We start from the raw sequence: 21,378 nt of genomic DNA on the forward strand, positions 1-21,378 counted from the left end.
ATAATGACGAGTGTGGTCACATTAACAACCAGTACAACACAGTAAACCTTTCATATAATGACGAGTGTGGTCACATTAACAACCAGTACAACACAGTAAACCTTTCATATAATGACGAGTGTGGTTACATTAACAACCAGTACAACACAGTAAACCTTTCATATAATGACGAGTGTGGTTACATTAACAACCAGTACAACACAGTAAACCTTTCATATAATGACGAGTGTGGTTACATTAACAACCAGTACAACACAGTAAACCTTTCATATAATGACGAGTGTGGTTACATTAACAACCAGTACAACACAGTAAACCTTTCATATAATGACGAGTGTGGTTACATTAACAACCAGTACAACACAGTAAACCTTTCATATAATGACGAGTGTGGTTACATTAACAACCAGTACAACACAGTAAACCTTTCATATAATGACGAGTGTGGTTACATTAACAACCAGTACAACACAGTAAACCTTTCATATAATGACGAGTGTGGTTACATTAACAACCAGTACAACACAGTAAACCTTTCATATAATGACGAGTGTGGTTACATTAACAACCAGTACAACACAGTAAACCTTTCATATAATGACGAGTGTGGTTACATTAACAACCAGTACAACACAGTAAACCTTTCATATAATGACGAGTGTGGTCACATTAACAACCAGTACAACACAGTAAACCTTTCATATAATGACGAGTGTGGTCACATTAACAACCAGTACAACACAGTAAACCTTTCATATAATGACGAGTGTGGTCACATTAACAACCAGTACAACACAGTAAACCTTTCATATAATGACGAGTGTGGTCACATTAACAACCAGTACAACACAGTAAACCTTTCATATAATGACGAGTGTGGTCACATTAACAACCAGTACAACACAGTAAACCTTTCATATAATGACGAGTGACATTAACAACCAGTACGAGACGAGTGTGGTCACATTAACAACCAGTACAACACAGTAAACCTTTCATATAATGACGAGTGTGGTCACATTAACAACCAGTACAACACAGTAAACCTTTCATATAATGACGAGTGTGGTCACATTAACAACCAGTACAACACAGTAAACCTTTCATATAATGACGAGTGTGGTTACATTAACAACCAGTACAACACAGTAAACCTTTCATATAATGACGAGTGTGGTTACATTAACAACCAGTACAACACAGTAAACCTTTCATATAATGACGAGTGTGGTCACATTAACAACCAGTACAACACAGTAAACCTTTCATATAATGACGAGTGTGGTTACATTAACAACCAGTACAACACAGTAAACCTTTCATATAATGACGAGTGTGGTCACATTAACAACCAGTACAACACAGTAAACCTTTCATATAATGACGAGTGTGGTCACATTAACAACCAGTACAACACAGTAAACCTTTCATATAATGACGAGTGTGGTCACATTAACAACCAGTACAACACAGTAAACCTTTCATATAATGACGAGTGTGGTCACATTAACAACCAGTACAACACAGTAAACCTTTCATATAATGACGAGTGTGGTTACATTAACAACCAGTACAACACAGTAAACCTTTCATATAATGACGAGTGTGGTCACATTAACAACCAGTACAACACAGTAAACCTTTCATATAATGACGAGTGTGGTTACATTAACAACCAGTACAACACAGTAAACCTTTCATATAATGACGAGTGTGGTTACATTAACAACCAGTACAACACAGTAAACCTTTCATATAATGACGAGTGTGGTTACATTAACAACCAGTACAACACAGTAAACCTTTCATATAATGACGAGTGTGGTTACATTAACAACCAGTACAACACAGTAAACCTTTCATATAATGACGAGTGTGGTTACATTAACAACCAGTACAACACAGTAAACCTTTCATATAATGACGAGTGTGGTTACATTAACAACCAGTACAACACAGTAAACCTTTCATATAATGACGAGTGTGGTTACATTAACAACCAGTACAACACAGTAAACCTTTCATATAATGACGAGTGTGGTTACATTAACAACCAGTACAACACAGTAAACCTTTCATATAATGACGAGTGTGGTTACATTAACAACCAGTACAACACAGTAAACCTTTCATATAATGACGAGTGTGGTCACATTAACAACCAGTACAACACAGTAAACCTTTCATATAATGACGAGTGTGGTTACATTAACAACCAGTACAACACAGTAAACCTTTCATATAATGACGAGTGTGGTTACATTAACAACCAGTACAACACAGTAAACCTTTCATATAATGACGAGTGTGGTTACATTAACAACCAGTACAACACAGTAAACCTTTCATATAATGACGAGTGTGGTCACATTAACAACCAGTACAACACAGTAAACCTTTCATATAATGACGAGTGTGGTCACATTAACAACCAGTACAACACAGTAAACCTTTCATATAATGACGAGTGTGGTTACATTAACAACCAGTACAACACAGTAAACCTTTCATATAATGACGAGTGTGGTTACATTAACAACCAGTACAACACAGTAAACCTTTCATATAATGACGAGTGTGGTCACATTAACAACCAGTACAACACAGTAAACCTTTCATATAATGACGAGTGTGGTTACATTAACAACCAGTACAACACAGTAAACCTTTCATATAATGACGAGTGTGGTTACATTAACAACCAGTACAACACAGTAAACCTTTCATATAATGACGAGTGTGGTTACATTAACAACCAGTACAACACAGTAAACCTTTCATATAATGACGAGTGTGGTCACATTAACAACCAGTACAACACAGTAAACCTTTCATATAATGACGAGTGTGGTCACATTAACAACCAGTACAACACAGTAAACCTTTCATATAATGACGAGTGTGGTTACATTAACAACCAGTATAACACAGTAAACCTTTCATATAATGACGAGTGTGGTCACATTAACAACCAGTACAACACAGTAAACCTTTCATATAATGACGAGTGTGGTTACATTAACAACCAGTACAACACAGTAAACCTTTCATATAATGACGAGTGTGGTTACATTAACAACCAGTACAACACAGTAAACCTTTCATATAATGACGAGTGTGGTCACATTAACAACCAGTACAACACAGTAAACCTTTCATATAATGACGAGTGTGGTTATATTAACAACCAGTACAACACAATAAACGTTTCATATAATGACGAGTGTGGTCACATTAACAACCAGTACAACACAGTAAACCTTTCATATAATGACGAGTGTGGTCACATTAACAACCAGTACAACACAGTAAACCTTTCATATAATGACGAGTGTGGTCACATTAACAACCAGTACAACACAATAAACCTTTCATATAATGACGAGTGTGGTCACATTAACAACCAGTACAACACAGTAAACCTTTCATATAATGACGAGTGTGGTTACATTAACAACCAGTACAACACAGTAAACCTTTCATATAATGACGAGTGTGGTCACATTAACAACCAGTACAACACAGTAAACCTTTCATATAATGACGAGTGTGGTCACATTAACAACCAGTACAACACAATAAACCTTTCATATAATGACGAGTGTGGTTACATTAACAACCAGTACAACACAGTAAACCTTTCATATAATGACGAGTGTGGTTACATTAACAACCAGTACAACACAGTAAACCTTTCATATAATGACGAGTGTGGTTACATTAACAACCAGTACAACACAGTAAACCTTTCATATAATGACGAGTGTGGTTACATTAACAACCAGTACAACACAGTAAACCTTTCATATAATGACGAGTGTGGTCACATTAACAACCAGTACAACACAGTAAACCTTTCATATAATGACGAGTGTGGTCACATTAACAACCAGTACAACACAGTAAACCTTTCATATAATGACGAGTGTGGTTACATTAACAACCAGTACAACACAGTAAACCTTTCATATAATGACGAGTGTGGTTACATTAACAACCAGTACAACACAGTAAACCTTTCATATAATGACGAGTGTGGTCACATTAACAACCAGTACAACACAGTAAACCTTTCATATAATGACGAGTGTGGTTACATTAACAACCAGTACAAAACAGTAAACGGTTCATATAATGACGAGTGTGGTTACATTAACAACCAGTACAACACAGTAAACCTTTCCTATAATGACGAGTGTGGTTACATTAACAACCAGTACAACACAGTAAACCTTTCATATAATGACGAGTGTGGTCACATTAACAACCAGTACAACACAGTAAACCTTTCATATAATGACGAGTGTGGTTACATTAACAACCAGTACAACACAGTAAACCTTTCATATAATGACGAGTGTGGTTACATTAACAACCAGTACAACACAGTAAACCTTTCATATAATGACGAGTGTGGTTACATTAACAACCAGTACAACACAGTAAACCTTTCATATAATGACGAGTGTGGTTACATTAACAACCAGTACAACACAGTAAACCTTTCATATAATGACGAGTGTGGTCACATTAACAACCAGTACAACACAGTAAACCTTTCATATAATGACGAGTGTGGTCACATTAACAACCAGTACAACACAGTAAACCTTTCATATAATGACGAGTGTGGTCACATTAACAACCAGTACAACACAGTAAACCTTTCATATAATGACGAGTGTGGTCACATTAACAACCAGTACAACACAGTAAACCTTTCATATAATGACGAGTGTGGTCACATTAACAACCAGTACAACACAGTAAACCTTTCATATAATGACGAGTGTGGTCACATTAACAACCAGTACAACACAATAAACGTTTCCTATAATGACGAGTGTGGTCACATTAACAACCAGTACAACACAGTAAACCTTTCATATAATGACGAGTGTGGTCACATTAACAACCAGTACAACACAGTAAACCTTTCATATAATGACGAGTGTGGTCACATTAACAACTAGTACAACACAGTAAACCTTTCATATAATGACGAGTGTGGTCACATTAACAACCAGTACAACACAGTAAACCTTTCATATAATGACGAGTGTGGTTACATTAACAACCAGTACAACACAGTAAACCTTTCATATAATGACGAGTGTGGTCACATTAACAACCAGTACAACACAGTAAACCTTTCATATAATGACGAGTGTGGTCACATTAACAACCAGTACAACACAGTAAACCTTTCATATAATGACGAGTGTGGTCACATTAACAACCAGTACAACACAGTAAACCTTTCATATAATGACGAGTGTGGTCACATTAACAACCAGTACAACACAGTAAACCTTTCATATAATGACGAGTGTGGTCACATTAACAACCAGTACAACACAATAAACGTTTCCTATAATGACGAGTGTGGTCACATTAACAACCAGTACAACACAGTAAACCTTTCATATAATGACGAGTGTGGTCACATTAACAACCAGTACAACACAGTAAACCTTTCATATAATGACGAGTGTGGTCACATTAACAACCAGTACAACACATTAAACCTTTCATATAATGACGCGTGTGGTTACATTAACAACCAGTACAACACAGTAAACCTTTCATATAATGACGAGTGTGGTTACATTAACAACCAGTACAACACAGTAAACCTTTCATATAATGACGAGTGTGGTCACATTAACAACCAGTACAACACAGTAAACCTTTCATATAATGACGAGTGTGGTTATATTAACAACCAGTACAACACAATAAACGTTTCCTATAAAAATGACGAGTGTGGTCACATTAACAACCAGTACAACACAGTAAACCTTTCATATAATGACGAGTGTGGTCACATTAACAACCAGTACAACACAGTAAACCTTTCATATAATGACGAGTGTGGTCACATTAACAACCAGTACAACACAATAAACCTTTCCTATAATGACGAGTGTGGTCACATTAACAACCAGTACAACACAGTAAACCTTTCATATAATGACGAGTGTGGTCACATTAACAACTAGTACAACACAGTAAACCTTTCATATAATGACGAGTGTGGTCACATTAACAACCAGTACAACACAGTAAACCTTTCATATAATGACGAGTGTGGTTACATTAACAACCAGTACAACACAGTAAACCTTTCATATAATGACGAGTGTGGTTACATTAACAACCAGTACAACACAGTAAACCTTTCATATAATGACGAGTGTGGTTACATTAACAACCAGTACAACACAGTAAACCTTTCATATAATGACGAGTGTGGTTACATTAACAACCAGTACAACACAGTAAACCTTTCATATAATGACGAGTGTGGTTATATTAACAACCAGTACAACACAGTAAACCTTTCATATAATGACGAGTGTGGTTACATTAACAACCAGTACAACACAGTAAACCTTTCATATAATGACGAGTGTGGTTACATTAACAACCAGTACAACACAGTAAACCTTTCATATAATGACGAGTGTGGTTACATTAACAACCAGTACAACACAGTAAACCTTTCATATAATGACGAGTGTGGTTACATTAACAACCAGTACAACACAGTAAACCTTTCATATAATGACGAGTGTGGTCACATTAACAACCAGTACAACACAGTAAACCTTTCATATAATGACGAGTGTGGTCACATTAACAACCAGTACAACACAGTAAACCTTTCATATAATGACGAGTGTGGTCACATTAACAACCAGTACAACACAATAAACGTTTCCTATAATGACGAGTGTGGTCACATTAACAACTAGTACAACACAGTAAACCTTTCATATAATGACGAGTGTGGTCACATTAACAACTAGTACAACACAGTAAACCTTTCATATAATGACGAGTGTGGTCACATTAACAACCAGTACAACACATTAAACCTTTCATATAATGACGCGTGTGGTTACATTAACAACCAGTACAACACAGTAAACCTTTCATATAATGACGAGTGTGGTTACATTAACAACCAGTACAACACAGTAAACCTTTCATATAATGACGAGTGTGGTTATATTAACAACCAGTACAACACGGTAAACCTTTCATATAATGACTAGTGTGGTTACATTAACAACCAGTACAACACAGTAAACCTTTCATATAATGACGAGTGTGGTTATATTAACAACTAGTACAACACAGTAAACCTTTCATATAATGACGAGTGTGGTTATATTAACAACCAGTACAACACAGTAAACCTTTCATATAATGACGAGTGTGGTTAAATTAACAACCAGTACAACACAGTAAACCTTTCATATAATGACGAGTGTGGTTACATTAACAACCAGTACAAAACAGTAATCGGTTCATCTAATGACGCGTGTGGTTACATTAACAACCAGTATAACACAGTAAACCTTTCATCTAATGACGAGTGTGGTCACATTAACAACCAGTACAACACATTAAACCTTTCATATAATGACGAGTGTGGTTACATTAACAACCAGTACAACACATTAAACCTTTCATATAATGACGAGTGTGGTTACATTAACACCCCGTAGAAAACAGTAAACCTGTGTTATAAATGTGAAAGTTGGTTGTTAAGTGTAGTTTCATAATATGAAAACTCTTCTGCTGTTGAATATCAGTTTTAAAATATTAACTAATATTAGTTGGGTTCAAATTCCTTTAAAATTCGGTCCTTGTCTCCAGGGTCATTGAAGTTTCTTTTCTGTATCTCATATTTAGTTAGTTTGTCTTTCATGGCTTTCAGTTAGTTACTAGTTTCTTAACTATATCTTTGATTTCATAGATTTACTCTCAACTTACTGGTTATTTTACCATCTTGTCTCACGTAGGTTTCACTATTTTTTTCTTTTGAGCTACTCGGTTTTCTTGCTGTTTCAAACGTTTTCTGTGTATAAAAACATCAACAGTTTTTGTGAATAATTATAATTTTATAAACAACAAAAGTGTTTGTGTAAGACAAATTACACAGTAAACTACGACATGAAAGGCAACACGACAAAACCACGAAGATTTTATCTAAGTTGAAATGTGATTTCATCTGTTAATCTGACAGAGTCTTAAGTTTTTGAGTGTTCGTTTCACAGTCAATGTAGATACATAGTTATCTGTATGTTACATTGAAGCTTATGTCTTGTTTCAGTTGACACCTAAAAGACGTTTTCTGACGATTTACAGTTTTCCTGAAAGAGTTGCCCACGAGAATCACATCTAGTCTTCATCCTCTCTAGGAAGGGTGACAAACCAGGAACCATCTAGCTGTCTATTATGTCGTCAATATTGAACCAAAGCAGCAAGATAAAGAAGACCATAACAATAGTAAAAGAAGTCAGAACGGTCACTTACAGTGAAAATAAGCCATGTTCTTCTGGTACAACTGCACTCTTTCAGAAGCTTCCCAGTCACACCACCACAAACAAATCGATCATTCCTGGACAAAGGAACTCTGTGTCTTCGTCATCACCTTTGTCCTCAACAACAAAAGCTCAGCAAGGATCCTCTGAGCCAACCAGTTCAGTGGAGTTTACAAACAAACCTTCTGCAGCCTCTGGTAGCAGTAGTGGAAAGTTTCCTGACGAATGTCTTCAGTGGCACAACTACTATAGAGCCAAACATGGCGTCCCTCCATTAAAGCTGTCAACTGAGGTACGTTTACACACTTAACAATACCAAACTATACAAAATGGAGTAATATAATAAGATTTCCCAGAGTACAGATGTATTGCTGTCTGTATGATTCACTCAAGGGGTCAGATGTTGGCTACAAATGTATTCCTGTCTGTATGATTCACTCAAGGGGTCAGATGTTGGCTACAGATGTATTGTTGTCTGTATGATTCACTCAAGGGGTCAGATGTTGGCTACAGATGTATCCATGTCTGTATGATTCACTCAAGGGGTCAGATGTTGACTACAGATGTATTCCTGTCTGTATGATTCACTCAAGGGGTCAGATGTTGGCTACAGATGTATTCCTGTCTGTATGATTCACTCAAGGGGTCAGATGTTGGCTACAGATGTATTCCTGTCTGTATGATTCACTCAAGGGGTCAGATGTTGGCTACAGATGTATTCCTGTCTGTATGATTCACTCAAGGGGTCAGATGTTGGCTACAGATGTATTCCTGTCTGTATGATTCACTCAAGGGGTCAGATGTTGGCTACAAATGTATTCCTGTCTGTATGATTCACTCAAGGGGTCAGATGTTGGCTACAGATGTATTGCTGTCTGTATGATTCACTCAAGGGGTCAGATGTTGGCTACAGATGTATTCCTGTCTGTATGATTCACTCAAGGGGTCAGATGTTGGCTACAGATGTATTCCTGTCAGTATGATTCACTCAAGGGGTCAGATGTTGGCTACAGATGTATCCATGTCTGTATGATTCACTCAAGGGGTCAGATGTTGGCTACAGATGTATTCATGTCTGTATGATTCACTCAAGGGGTAAGATGTTGGCTACAGATGTATTCCTGTCTGTATGATTCACTCAAGGGGTCAGATGTTGGCTACAGATGTATTCCTGTCTGTATGATTCACTCAAGGGGTCAAATGTTGGCTACAGATGTATTCCTGTCTGTATGATTCACTCAAGGGGTCAGATGTTTATTTCAACATTTTTTCAAACGTCGTCGCATCTCTGTGGCATTAGCAGTAAACTGTTTGTATAGTTAGAGAATCTTTAGATTGAACTAAACAGATGGAGTAGCTCTCGATCGAGTTTCACAGGTACAGTAGCTCTAGGTCGGGTTTCACAGGTACAGCAGCTCTAGGTCGGGTTTCACTGGTACAGTAGCTTTGGTCGGGTTTCACAGGTACAATAGCTCTAGGTCGGGTTTCACTGGAACAATAGCTCTAGGTCGGGTTTCACAGGTACAGTAGCTCTAGGTCGGGTTTCACTGGTACAGTAGCTCTAGGTCGGGTTTCACTGGTACAGCAGCTGTAGGTCGGGTTTCACATGTACAGTAGCTCTAGGTCGGGTTTCACTGGAACAGTAGCTCTAAGTCGGGTTTCACTGGAACAATAGCTCTAGGTCGGGTTTCACAGGTACAGTAGCTCTAGGTCGGGTTTCACTGGTACAGTAGCTCTAAGTCGGGTTTCACTGGAACAATAGCTCTAGGTCGGGTTTCACAGGTACAGTAGCTCTAGGTCGGGTTTCACTGGTACAGTAGCTCTAGGTCGGGTTTCACAGGTACAGTAGCTCTAGGTCGGGTTTCACTGGTACAGTAGCTCTAGGTCGGGTTTCATTGGTACAGTAGCTCCAGGTCGGGTTTCATTGGTACAGTAGCTCTAGGTCGGGTTTCACAGGTACAGTAGCTCTAGGTCGGGTTTCACTGCTACAGTAGCTCTAGGTCGGGTTTCATTGGTACAGTAGCTCCAGGTCGGGTTTCATTGGTACAGTAGCTCTAGGTCGGGTTTCACAGGTACAGTAGCTCTAGGTCGGGTTTCACTGCTACAGTAGCTCTAGGTCGGGTTTCACAGGTACAGTAGCTCTAGGTCGGGTTTCACTGGTACAGTAGCTCTAGGTCGGGTTTCATTGGTACAGTAGCTCCAGGTCGGGTTTCATTGGTACAGTAGCTCTAGGTCGGGTTTCACAGGTACAGTAGCTCTAAGTCGGGTTTCACTGGAACAATAGCTCTAGGTCGGGTTTCACAGGTACAATAGCTCTAGGTCGGGTTTCACTGGTACAGTAGCTCTAGGTCGGGTTTCACAGGTACAGTAGCTTTAGGTCGGGTTTCATTGGTACAGTAGCTCCAGGTCGGGTTTCATTGGTACAGTAGCTCTAGGTCGGGTTTCATTGGTACAGTAGCTCCAGGTCGGGTTTCATTGGTACAGTAGCTCTAGGTCGGGTTTCACTGCTACAGTAGCTCTAGGTCGGGTTTCATTGGTACAGTAGCTCTAGGTCGGGTTTCACTGCTACAGTAGCTCTAGGTCGGGTTTCACAGGTACAGTAGCTCTAGGTCGGGTTTCACAGGTACAGTAGCTCTAGGTCGGGTTTCACAGGTACAGTAGCTCTAGGTCGGGTTTCACAGGTACAGTAGCTCTAGGTCGGGTTTCACAGGTACAGTAGCTCTTGGTCGGGTTTCACAGGTACAGTAGTTCTAGGGTTTTTGAACAAAGATAATGGGTCTGTTTATTTAAACATTGAGGTTAAGCCGCCTGTCTACATCACAGAAGGAAGAAATTGTTTTGTGTCTGAAGAACTTTGTTTAAAGTGGCTATGGTCAAGCAGTTGGCCAAACCTTGTCTAAAATGGACATGGTCGAGCAGTTGGCCAAACCTTGTCTAAAATGGACATGGTCGAGCAGTTTGCTAATATTTGTTTAAAGGGGTCATGGCCAAGCAGTTGGCTAAACCTTGTTTAAAGTGGCTATGGTCTAGAAGTTGGCCAAACCTTGTCTAAAATGGACATGGTCGAGCAGTTTGCTAAACTTTGTTTAAAGGGGTCATGGCCAAGTAGTTGGCCAAACCTTGTTTAAAGTGGCTAAGGTCGAGCTACTATAGCATTATCATTAGCTTAGTGAAAAATCTGTATAGATCGTAGCTGAAACATAAAACAATGTTGAGTGTATTGTCATACTTATTGCATAACAGTGGTCCTTCTACAGGGATCACATCCGGGTGTTAAAAAAGGAATACATTACAATTTCAAAGAGTGGCTTGAAGATCAAACCACAACGTCAGGCCGAAACAAAAGACAAACGATAGTGGTTAACAAGGTGGTCCTTGTTATGGTTATGGTCCTTAAGATCTAATGTAACTTGTATATCTGATAATAGGTTATGGTCCTTAAGATCTAATGTAACTTGTATATCTGATAATAGGTTATGGTCCTTAAGATCTGATGTAACTTGTGTATCTGATAATAGGTTATGGTCCTTAAGATCTGATGTAACTTGTGTATCTGATAATAGGTTATGGTCCTTAAGATCTGATGTAACTTGTGTATCTCATAATAGATTAAGGTCTTTCAAAACTCGGTTTAGACGTTTAACAAGTATACACTAAAAGGTTTTAATAAATATCCATGCGAGACTGAATGGTCAGTTAGAGTTTACACTTGAAGATGGTTTACAGAGAAGTACTACCAACCAACTGTCCACAGAGGTTCTTAATTCTAACGGCTTGAGGAGGAATGTACATCAGAACAGGAATATAGTTTTATGATCCTGCACTGTGGTCGAATCATCAGTTTTGGGTGCAGGGTGTGTAGAATGGTAGAGTTCAGTTGGTAAGGATGTTGTGGTTTATTGGAACATTCTACAGAACCAAACATTTTTCTACAAAACAACAGTTGAGGTGGAGATATTGGAGAAGCCTCGAACCGATGACGTTCTCTCAAAGTACACAGTTCGTAAAGTTACAAGAGATCGTTGACTTTGGAGCTTTCTGACAAATTACGAATCAGAAGTAGAAACTAGCGAATTGTGAAATCAAATCACATGATGAAATATTACCTAGAGCGACTTCAGAAATGAAATAGCCTTTAGTGGTAGATGGATTAACTCATAAAAGAACAGAAGATCTACGATAGAGGGAGCTCCTGCTTTACATAATTTAATTGTTGATTTTAATATATATCTGTAGTTGGTTAATGCATGAAGACAATACTTAGACCTAGTTGTATGGAACTCGGAACCTGTTTGTGTCAGAAGGAAGACCGAATGATAGGATCCGAACCAGTTGTACAGAGCTTGAACCCATTTATGTCAGAAGGAAGACAAGATCTGAACCAGTTGTATAGATCTTAAACTCATTTATGTCAGAAGGAAGACAGAAGGACAGGATCTGAACCAGTTGTATAGAACTTGAACTCATTTATGTCAGAAGGAAGACAGGATCTGAACCAGTTGTATAGATCTTAAACTAATTTATGTCAGAAGGAAGACAGAAGGACAGGATCTGAACCAGTTGTATAGAACTTGAACTCATTTATGTCAGAAAGAAGACAGGATCTGAACCAGTTGTATAGAACTTGAACTCATTTATGTCAGAAGGAAGACAGAAGGACAGGATCTGAACCAGTTGTATAGAACTTGAACTCATTTATGTCAGAAGGAAGACAGAAGGACAGGATCTGAACCAGTTGTATAGAACTTGAACCCATTTATGTCAGAAGGAAGACAGAAGAACAGGATCTGAACCAATTGTATAGAACTTGAACCCATTTATGTCAGAAGTAAGACAGAAGAACAGGATCTGAACCAATTGTATAGAACTTGAACCCATTTATGTCAGAAGGAAGACAGAAGAACAGGATCTGAACCAATTGTATAGAACTTGAACCCATTTATGTCAGAAGGAAGACAGAAGGACAGGATCTGAACCAGTTGTATAGAACTTGAACTCATTTATGTCAGAAGGAAGATAGGATCTGAACCAGTTGTATAGAACTTGAACTCATTTATGTCAGAAGAAAGACAGAAGGACAGGATCTGAACCAGTTGTATAGAACTTGAACCCATTTATGTCAGAAGAAAGACAGAAGGACAGGATCTGAACCAATTGTATAGAACTTGAACTCATTTTCTGTCAGAAGGAAGACAGGATCTGAACCAGTTGTATAGAGCTTGAACCCATTTATGTCAGAAGAAAGACCGAGGAAGTTGTCTAACGGACTACACAATATTCGTACAGTGGACCGTGTACATCCTTTGTTTCAGGCTAGATAGAGAACGAATAAAGTCGACATATCTTCATAAAACGTAAAAGACAAGGTCTATATAGATATTATAGGATTGCTATAAGGTCTGGTTTAACACTGGAAGGCAGAGCAACAATAGTTGAGGGTGCAAACAAACACGAGAAAGGAACAAAACAAAACTAAAATAAAACATTCTCACAATACGAGGAAACGTTGAAAGACCAGTCAAATGAAAAATTCAGTCTACTCAACTCCTTAGCCAAACTTGGATCGAACCTTTTCCTCTTTGCCATCAATGAGCCAATGAAAGAGATAATTAAAACAAAGAAACATTGTGTATTGTTTCAGTTGTGTGTACCCACTATGGTGGGTACAGAATTTAAAGTATATATATATATGTGTGTGTGTGTAACATTGATGTTACGAAATTATTCAACAAACACCACTAGAAATATATAAAAAACTACTCCAATCTATCATTTATCGACGTTAGTTAAAGTTAATGGAATATATTAAAGCTGGTTTTATTACTTCATGGAACCAGTAATGTCGAACTATGTCTGGAAAAAATCATATTCAGGTTGTTTTTGTTTGTTTTTTGAATTTCACACAAAGCTACTCGAAGGCTATCTGCGCTAGCCGTCCCTAATTTAGCAGCGTAAGACTAGAGGGAAGGCAGCTAGTCATCACCACCCACCGCCAACTCTTGGGCTACTCTTTTACCAACGAATAGTGGGATTGACCGTCACATTATAACGCTCCCACGGCTGAAAGGGCAAGCATGTTTGGCGCGAAGGGGATGCGAACCCGCGGCCCTCAGATTACGAGTCGCACGCCTGAACACGCTTGGCCATGCCGGGCCCACATATTCAGTGCGTGCTGAATAAGACAACCAATCAATCAGTAGTGAAGTTTCCATTAAAAGTAATTCTATTACAAATAATAAATATTAATTGTTAAATAGCCACTTTACACCTTATAATAACGAATAGGAAACCTTAAACCTCGAACAGGGATAGATAAAAATATGTCAACTTTAAACCGATGAGGAATTTTTAATCTTTCCAATATGTACAAATTTTCAGGGGTTTTTTTCTTTTTCTTCTTCATTTGAATTTTGGAAATTTCGTGTTTACGTAACATCATAAACATACTTTTCTAGTGGAGTATTTGAAACATATTGTATACAATTATAAAAAGGCTTAACTTTTATTGATTTATATCATTCAAATTACGCTATTATGTAGAAAAATGTTATATATATGATATTATATAATACGTAATTAATTTATTACTTTTATAAACTACTGTTTCTTAACTCCTATTATGTAGTTTCTGGAACTTATATTTAAGTACAAACTTTACGTTATATTTTAAATTATCCTCTCTTTATTATCCGGTATAATTATAGACTTATCTCATATTTTGCGCGCAAAAGAAACGTTTGTTATCATGAACTAATTCAAGGGTTAATAGTGTGAGATTTCAGGTGTGCTACTGCACTTAGGAACGGGCTAAACATCTCAAGTTTTCTGTGGTTTTCAGTTGTGTTCTTACGCTCAGGAATGGGCTAACCATCTAGCCAAGACAGACAACTTCCAACACCGATCTAATCGCAAGTATGGTGAGAACATACACATGGGCTGGTCTTCTGATCCTAAAACCCAGATCTCTGGTAATTAAAATTTTTATTTAACCCATATTATATGTAATACCCTGATCTGACTGTCAATAGAAATAAGGTATAAAAAGTGAAACTCTATATACGGTATCTGAATTTGTATTAATTAAAGATTGTTTAATAATCGTTATAAACTGGAACTAATACTCAGATCTCTGATATTTAAAACTGCTAGAAATTCATATAATTTATTAGAAAAATACTAGTTGTATCTTGTGTCACTTGAATATATTAAGTCATGGACCTTAATTATCTAATACTTTATTACAACATTTGAAATTGCAATTTGTAACTTTCCTTTGATTACCAGGAAAGGATCCAGTTGAGAACTGGTATAGTGAGATCAAAGATTATGTATTCGGAAAAGAGCCTCGAACCCTTGCTTCAGGTAAGACACTCTATAAGTTATTTCTTCAACACACACTTTTCTGGTTAATAAACTAAAAAGTTTACCTGACTTTCACTCTGATGGACATTAATTTCTATACAGTTTTCAGTCTTGCTTCGATCTGTGTCCTATTCATGAAGTTGAATCGCTATTCTATATCAGTTTTACCAAATTATTCCAACTTTTGATATCATTATATCAGTAGTTTTTTATCTTTGGTTGGGTACTTTTGGATTATTCGGTAAAAGAATAACGGAAAGTTTATTTAACGATAATAAAAATGTTTTATTTCTTCATATTAATTACCTTGTTGAGCGTAACAAGCATTCAGAGATAGGCCTAACTTTACAAATAAACTAGGTCTACCAGAAACTTCACATACTTGCAAATTTAAAAACTCTATTTCTTCATAAAAATACAAACTCACTATTCATTGGCAGTAAATTTACTGGCTAACAGGCTGGTTAAGTTGTGTATTAACTAGTCATTAACCAATTAAAAAACTCTCTAACTAGCTACATAACTAATAGATTCACTGATCAACCATAGTCTAATGGTTAGACTGAAATTGATAATTTCTTTTACTATACTATTCCCATCAGTAATACGAAGCAACATGTATAGTGAGAAAACGTTCAATCACATGTTGTCACGTGGTTAGCACCCCACCATACTTCTGGGATAAACTATTTTCTAACCACATTTCACACTTATTGGACGATTAAAATGGTGTTGATTGGCAACTCTTCATCGTGTAATATAGTCGATTTGATACAACCCTAGTGACATAATTGTGAACTTTGTTCTCGAGACTTCACGACAAAATTTTCGTCTAATTTGTGCCTTCCAAATTACCGTCAAACCAGAAAAATCTCTTCGTTAGCGTGTTCTCTTATCTAGTCCACTTCCTTGTTTGTTTGTTACTCTACGCTGTATCAGACGAGCAATAGACAATTATTTTAAAACGGTATGTAAAAAATATATAAATCAGTGACTGCCTTTATAAATCTCATAAAAACTTGAAGCAACAAACAACTTAATTTTTCAGTAGTACAACCGTTTATACGTAACGGTTACGAGATGATAGAAGTCAAACCTTTATGAGGTAATTTCTTTTTGTAGAGATGGCGCATGCGTAGATTTTTTGAATCGGTATAATAATTCTATCTTCAAAAGGCCCCACGCTAGTACAGCAGTAAGTCTACGGATTTACAACACTAAAATCAGGGTTCGATTTCCTTGGTGGGCTCAGCAGATAGCCCGATGTGGCTTTGCTATAATAAAACACACTACCTTCAAAATCAAAAAATCAAAATTGTTAAATTTGTTGGTCGGAAAATAGTTTTAATTTATTTTATGGTTCTAAAATGAAAAGGATGCAAATTCTGTGTCATCCGGACAATAAGAAAGTAAAAATGTTTAGTAAATAAAACATCAAACGTAAATAAATAAATAGAAAATTTTGATTCTCGGCTAAGCCTTTTTTTTTAAATTGTTTGTTTGTTTTTGAATTCTGCGCAAAGCTACGCGAGGGCTATTTTCAATGTAAGACTAGAGGGAAAGCAGCTAGTCATCACCAACCACCGCCAACTCTTGTGTTACTCTTTCACAAACAAATAGTGGGATTAACCGCACATTATAACGCCCCCGCGGCCCCATGCCGAGCCTTTTTCTTTACATCTATTCGAAGAATTTCGTTGAATGTATATATATTTGAATTATAAAACCAGTAATTAAGAAACCGAAAGTCATTTTGTATAGGTATAAATACAGGTTGTTCGTTACAAATACTATGTTTGTTTTTTGATGTTTTTTTTACAGTGACCAAATTCCTTTAATTTCAGGTCACTTCACACAGGTGGTGTGGCGCTCTAGTACCGAATTGGGCGTGGCTCATGCTCGCAGTAAGTCGAACAAGATCATTGTCGTCGCAAACTACAGTCCAGCCGGCAACGTAGTTGGGTCGTTCTCTGCGAATGTTCCTCCACCTAAATAACTAACCCTAGAAGTCTCAGGTTGACGTTCCCATCAGTGTTAACTTTAATGTTGTTTTTCTTTCTAGTCAATAAGTAGCGGTTAATATCTGTACGTTCCTGTTGTTGTGAAGCGACGGCGTAACACCATTAATAACAGTTCGAATGAGGGACATATGCTTATATTCCTATATTACACTTTCCACGATGCCTGTTTCAACCATAAATGTTGTAACAAAATTAATATGTATCCAGACTTACTATACATCCTCCTACACCTGTGTGGTATCCAGACTTACTCTACATCCTCTTACATCTGTGTAGTATCCAGACTTACTATACATCCTCCTACACCTGTGTAGTATCCAATCTTACCCTACATCCTCCTACACCTTTGTAGTGTCCAGACTTACTCTACATCCTCCTACACCTGTTTAGTATCCAGACTTATTCTACATCCTCCTACACCTGTGTAGTGTCCAGACTTACTCTGCATCCTCCTACATATCGTAATATCCAGACTTACTATACAATCTCCTACATCTGTGCAATATCCAGACTTACTATACATCCTCCTACATCTGTGTAGTATCCAAACTTACTCTACATCCTCTTACATCTGTGTAGTATCCAGACTTACTATACATCATCCTACATCTGTGTAGTATCCAGACTTACTATACATCCTCCTACACCTGTGTAGTATCCAGACTAACTATACATCCTCCTACACCTGTGTAGTATTTAGACGTTATATACAAAGAGAGTTGTGTTTGATAGGATACCCAATGTTTCAATAATATTGTGAATTATTAAAGAATTAAAATAGTCTCATGATTTCAAAGCTGTTTTTGTTAAAATATTTGAGTACACACGGCTCAAAACAACCACTTCTTCCTTTTTGTTGTTTTTCGGATTTTAAAATATTTTACAAATAAGGTAATATAAGTGGTTTGTTACTGCAGTAATAGGCCTAACTGGTAATTTTATAGGCATGTTATTTCATGTTGTTTGGCTTAAATTACCTTTACCGTAAGCATTGATGCTTGTTATAAAACGGACCATCTCCACCAGAAAATGATGGTTTCTTCTAAACAGTATTTCTGTATATATATAGATGTATATTTATGTAAAGAGAAAGAGCTATGAATTTCGTCTTTTGTATTCGCACAAAACTGACGTAAGAAACTGTGAAGACGTGAAAGTTATACGGAGTCTATTTAACATCTACTAGATGGTAATTGTGAGGTTCTTACGACAACTAATCTTCCAAACATTTTCAGGATAGTTTTGTTGATGTTTGTACAATTAGCAGAATAAAAAAACATGCTTCAAAACGTTGTGGTTTGTTGTCTAATACTGTCTTCATTTCAGTACCTGAAACTTTAGAAACCAAGGTCTCTGTAATTAAATGGGAAAAAGTAGCACTTTGGTCAGAGAGATCGCTTGGTTCTTAAAACGTTCGGGTATCGAACACGTAGGCGCTGGAATTTTTGGCGTTTCAATATGATATCGGCCATAGTTTTCTATTCTGATTTTTCAATACATTCTCTGAGGTTTTGGTACCCGTGTACTAGTGCCTGGCGACGCCTTTGACGTTCGTAATTTGGAAATTTAAGAGTTGAGTAGCCGTTATAAATAGTATTGGTGACTATGGTACAACCTTTATTATATGTAATTAAACCAATGAATTTAGTACACTTTTAAGATTGAAACAGTGCCATGTATAATAGTTCTTTTATACATGTACTGTTCTAGTGAACTTATCACTGTTAGAATTCAAAAATAACTAAAATCACATATAGCATCAATGTTTGTCTTTATTTCAAAAAGGAAATATTAAATAATACCAACAATAAGTCCTTATTATTAAAGAGATTTGAAACAGATACAACAAGGCCCTGGCATGGTCAAGTGGTTAGGGCACTTGACTCGTAATTCGAGGATCGTGGATTCGAATCACCGTCGCACCAAACATGCTCGCCCTTTCAGCTGTGGGGGCGTTTAATGTGACGGTCAATCCCACTATTCGTTGGTAAAAGAGTAGTCCAAGAGTAGGCGGTGGGTGGTGATGACTAGCTGCCTTCCCTCTAGTCTTACACTGCCAAGCTAGGGACAGCCTGCAAAGATAGCCCTCGTGTAGCTTTGCGCAAAATTCAAAACACAAACAAACCATTCACACTTTGCAAAGTATTTACATGGACATACAACAGAAGGTACTATTATATTTATATAGATGGCGCCAGTGCATTAAAACGAACTTGTTCTGGAATTTCTGTACTTATATTTTGAGATTATATCACCTTGTATATAAGAATTTAATTGTTTATTAGTGTGCCCTCCCCTCTCAGAAATTAGACAAATATAATTGTTTATTAGTGTGCCCTCCCCTCGCAGAAAGTAGACAAATTTAATTGTTTATTAGTGTGCCCTCCCCTCGCAGAAATTAGACAAATTTAATTGTTTATTGGTGTGCCCTCCCCTCGCAGAAAGTAGACAATCTTTTCCATAACTATCCACAATACATTGTTAGCTTGTTTGAATTTTGCAACTAGTCAACAAAACCATCCGCTAACTCGTGCACAACTCTTTTTACCAACGAATAATGTCACATTATAACGTCCCTAACTGAAAAATCGAGCATGTTCAGCGACGGTATTCGAACCCACGATCTGGCGATTGCAAGTAAGAACAGTCGGCCACACCAGACTTCAATAACACATTTAGTTATAATAATATCATTCATCTTGTAAATTTTGTGTACGTGTGTGTGTGGAAAGAACGAAGTTTAAGAAAAGTTAGTTCTTGAAGAAAGAAAACTAAAACCTCAGATTTTAGTCAAATCTGTGGGATCAGATTTCATCACCGAACACACTGGTCCTTTCAACTGTAGAAGTGTTGTAATGTGTCAGTCAACTATAAGAAGCAGCACAAGAGTTGGCGGTGGGTGATGTTGACCACCTGCCTTTTTTCCAGCATACCATTTCAAACTTAAGAATAGCCCTTGAATAGCCTTACATGAAATGCTACAAATGAACAAACAGATTTCAGTCTACGGAACAAAAAATATTCAGAAATCTTCCACATTTTCGGTTGTTAACGTTAATTTACTGCGAAGTTTATTGTGATGAATTACGTGTTTCTCACTGATGTCAATTGCAGTATCCATATTTCTGCACAAGGAGTTGTTTTAAACGGAATTCAAAACATTACAAAATTTATATGAGTAAGTTTCTTTACAGGATCCCCCGCGGGATAACAGTAAGTTTACGGAATTACAATGCTAAAATCCGAAGTTCGAACCCCCATGGTGGACAAATGTTCACTAAGGAAACAACAAGATAACCTTGTTATGGACACAGGCCCGGCATGGCCAAGCGTGTTAAGGCGTGCGACTCGTAATCTGAGGGTCGCGGGTTCGCATCTCTGTCGCGCCAAACATGCTCGCCCTCCCAGCCGTGAGGGCGTTATAATGTGACGGTCAATCCCACTATTCGTTGGTAAAAGAGTTGGCGGTGGGTGATGATGACAAGCTGCCTTCCCTCTAGTCTTACACTGCTAAATTAGGGACGGCTAGCACAGATAGCCATCGAGTAGCTTTGTACGAAATTCAAAAACAAAACAAAAAAACTGTTATGGACACCAATAACCTGTAATAGACATGGCTGATACATCTCGATAATTCGTGTAATTTTCGCTTCCTGTGT

General features: G+C 37.3%; 1 protein-coding gene across 1 annotated transcript; it reads left to right on the plus strand.

Moving 5' to 3' along the window:
- Window positions 1-8,129: 8,129 nt before the first annotated feature.
- On the plus strand, window positions 8,130-19,008 carry LOC143228629 (Golgi-associated plant pathogenesis-related protein 1-like). The gene is made up of 4 exons (XM_076459858.1): window positions 8,130-8,628; window positions 15,175-15,304; window positions 15,621-15,698; window positions 17,543-19,008. The coding sequence occupies exons 1-4, from the start codon at window positions 8,251-8,253 to the stop codon at window positions 17,692-17,694; spliced, it is 738 nt and encodes a 245-aa protein (XP_076315973.1). The 5' UTR covers window positions 8,130-8,250; the 3' UTR covers window positions 17,695-19,008.
- The last annotated feature ends 2,370 nt before the right edge of the window (window positions 19,009-21,378 follow it).

This window comes from Tachypleus tridentatus, chromosome 10 (assembly GCF_004210375.1).
Source record: "Tachypleus tridentatus isolate NWPU-2018 chromosome 10, ASM421037v1, whole genome shotgun sequence".
NCBI lineage: Eukaryota > Metazoa > Arthropoda > Merostomata > Xiphosura > Limulidae > Tachypleus > Tachypleus tridentatus.

Coding starts and splice junctions, on each gene's coding strand:
- LOC143228629 (XM_076459858.1), top strand. CDS start 8,251: ATGTCGTCAATATTGAACCAAAGCAGCAAGATAAAGAAGACCATAACA. Junction 8,629..15,174: donor CATTAAAGCTGTCAACTGAG/GTACGTTTACAC, acceptor TGTGGTTTTCAG/TTGTGTTCTTACGCTCAGGA. Junction 15,305..15,620: donor TCCTAAAACCCAGATCTCTG/GTAATTAAAATT, acceptor TTTGATTACCAG/GAAAGGATCCAGTTGAGAAC.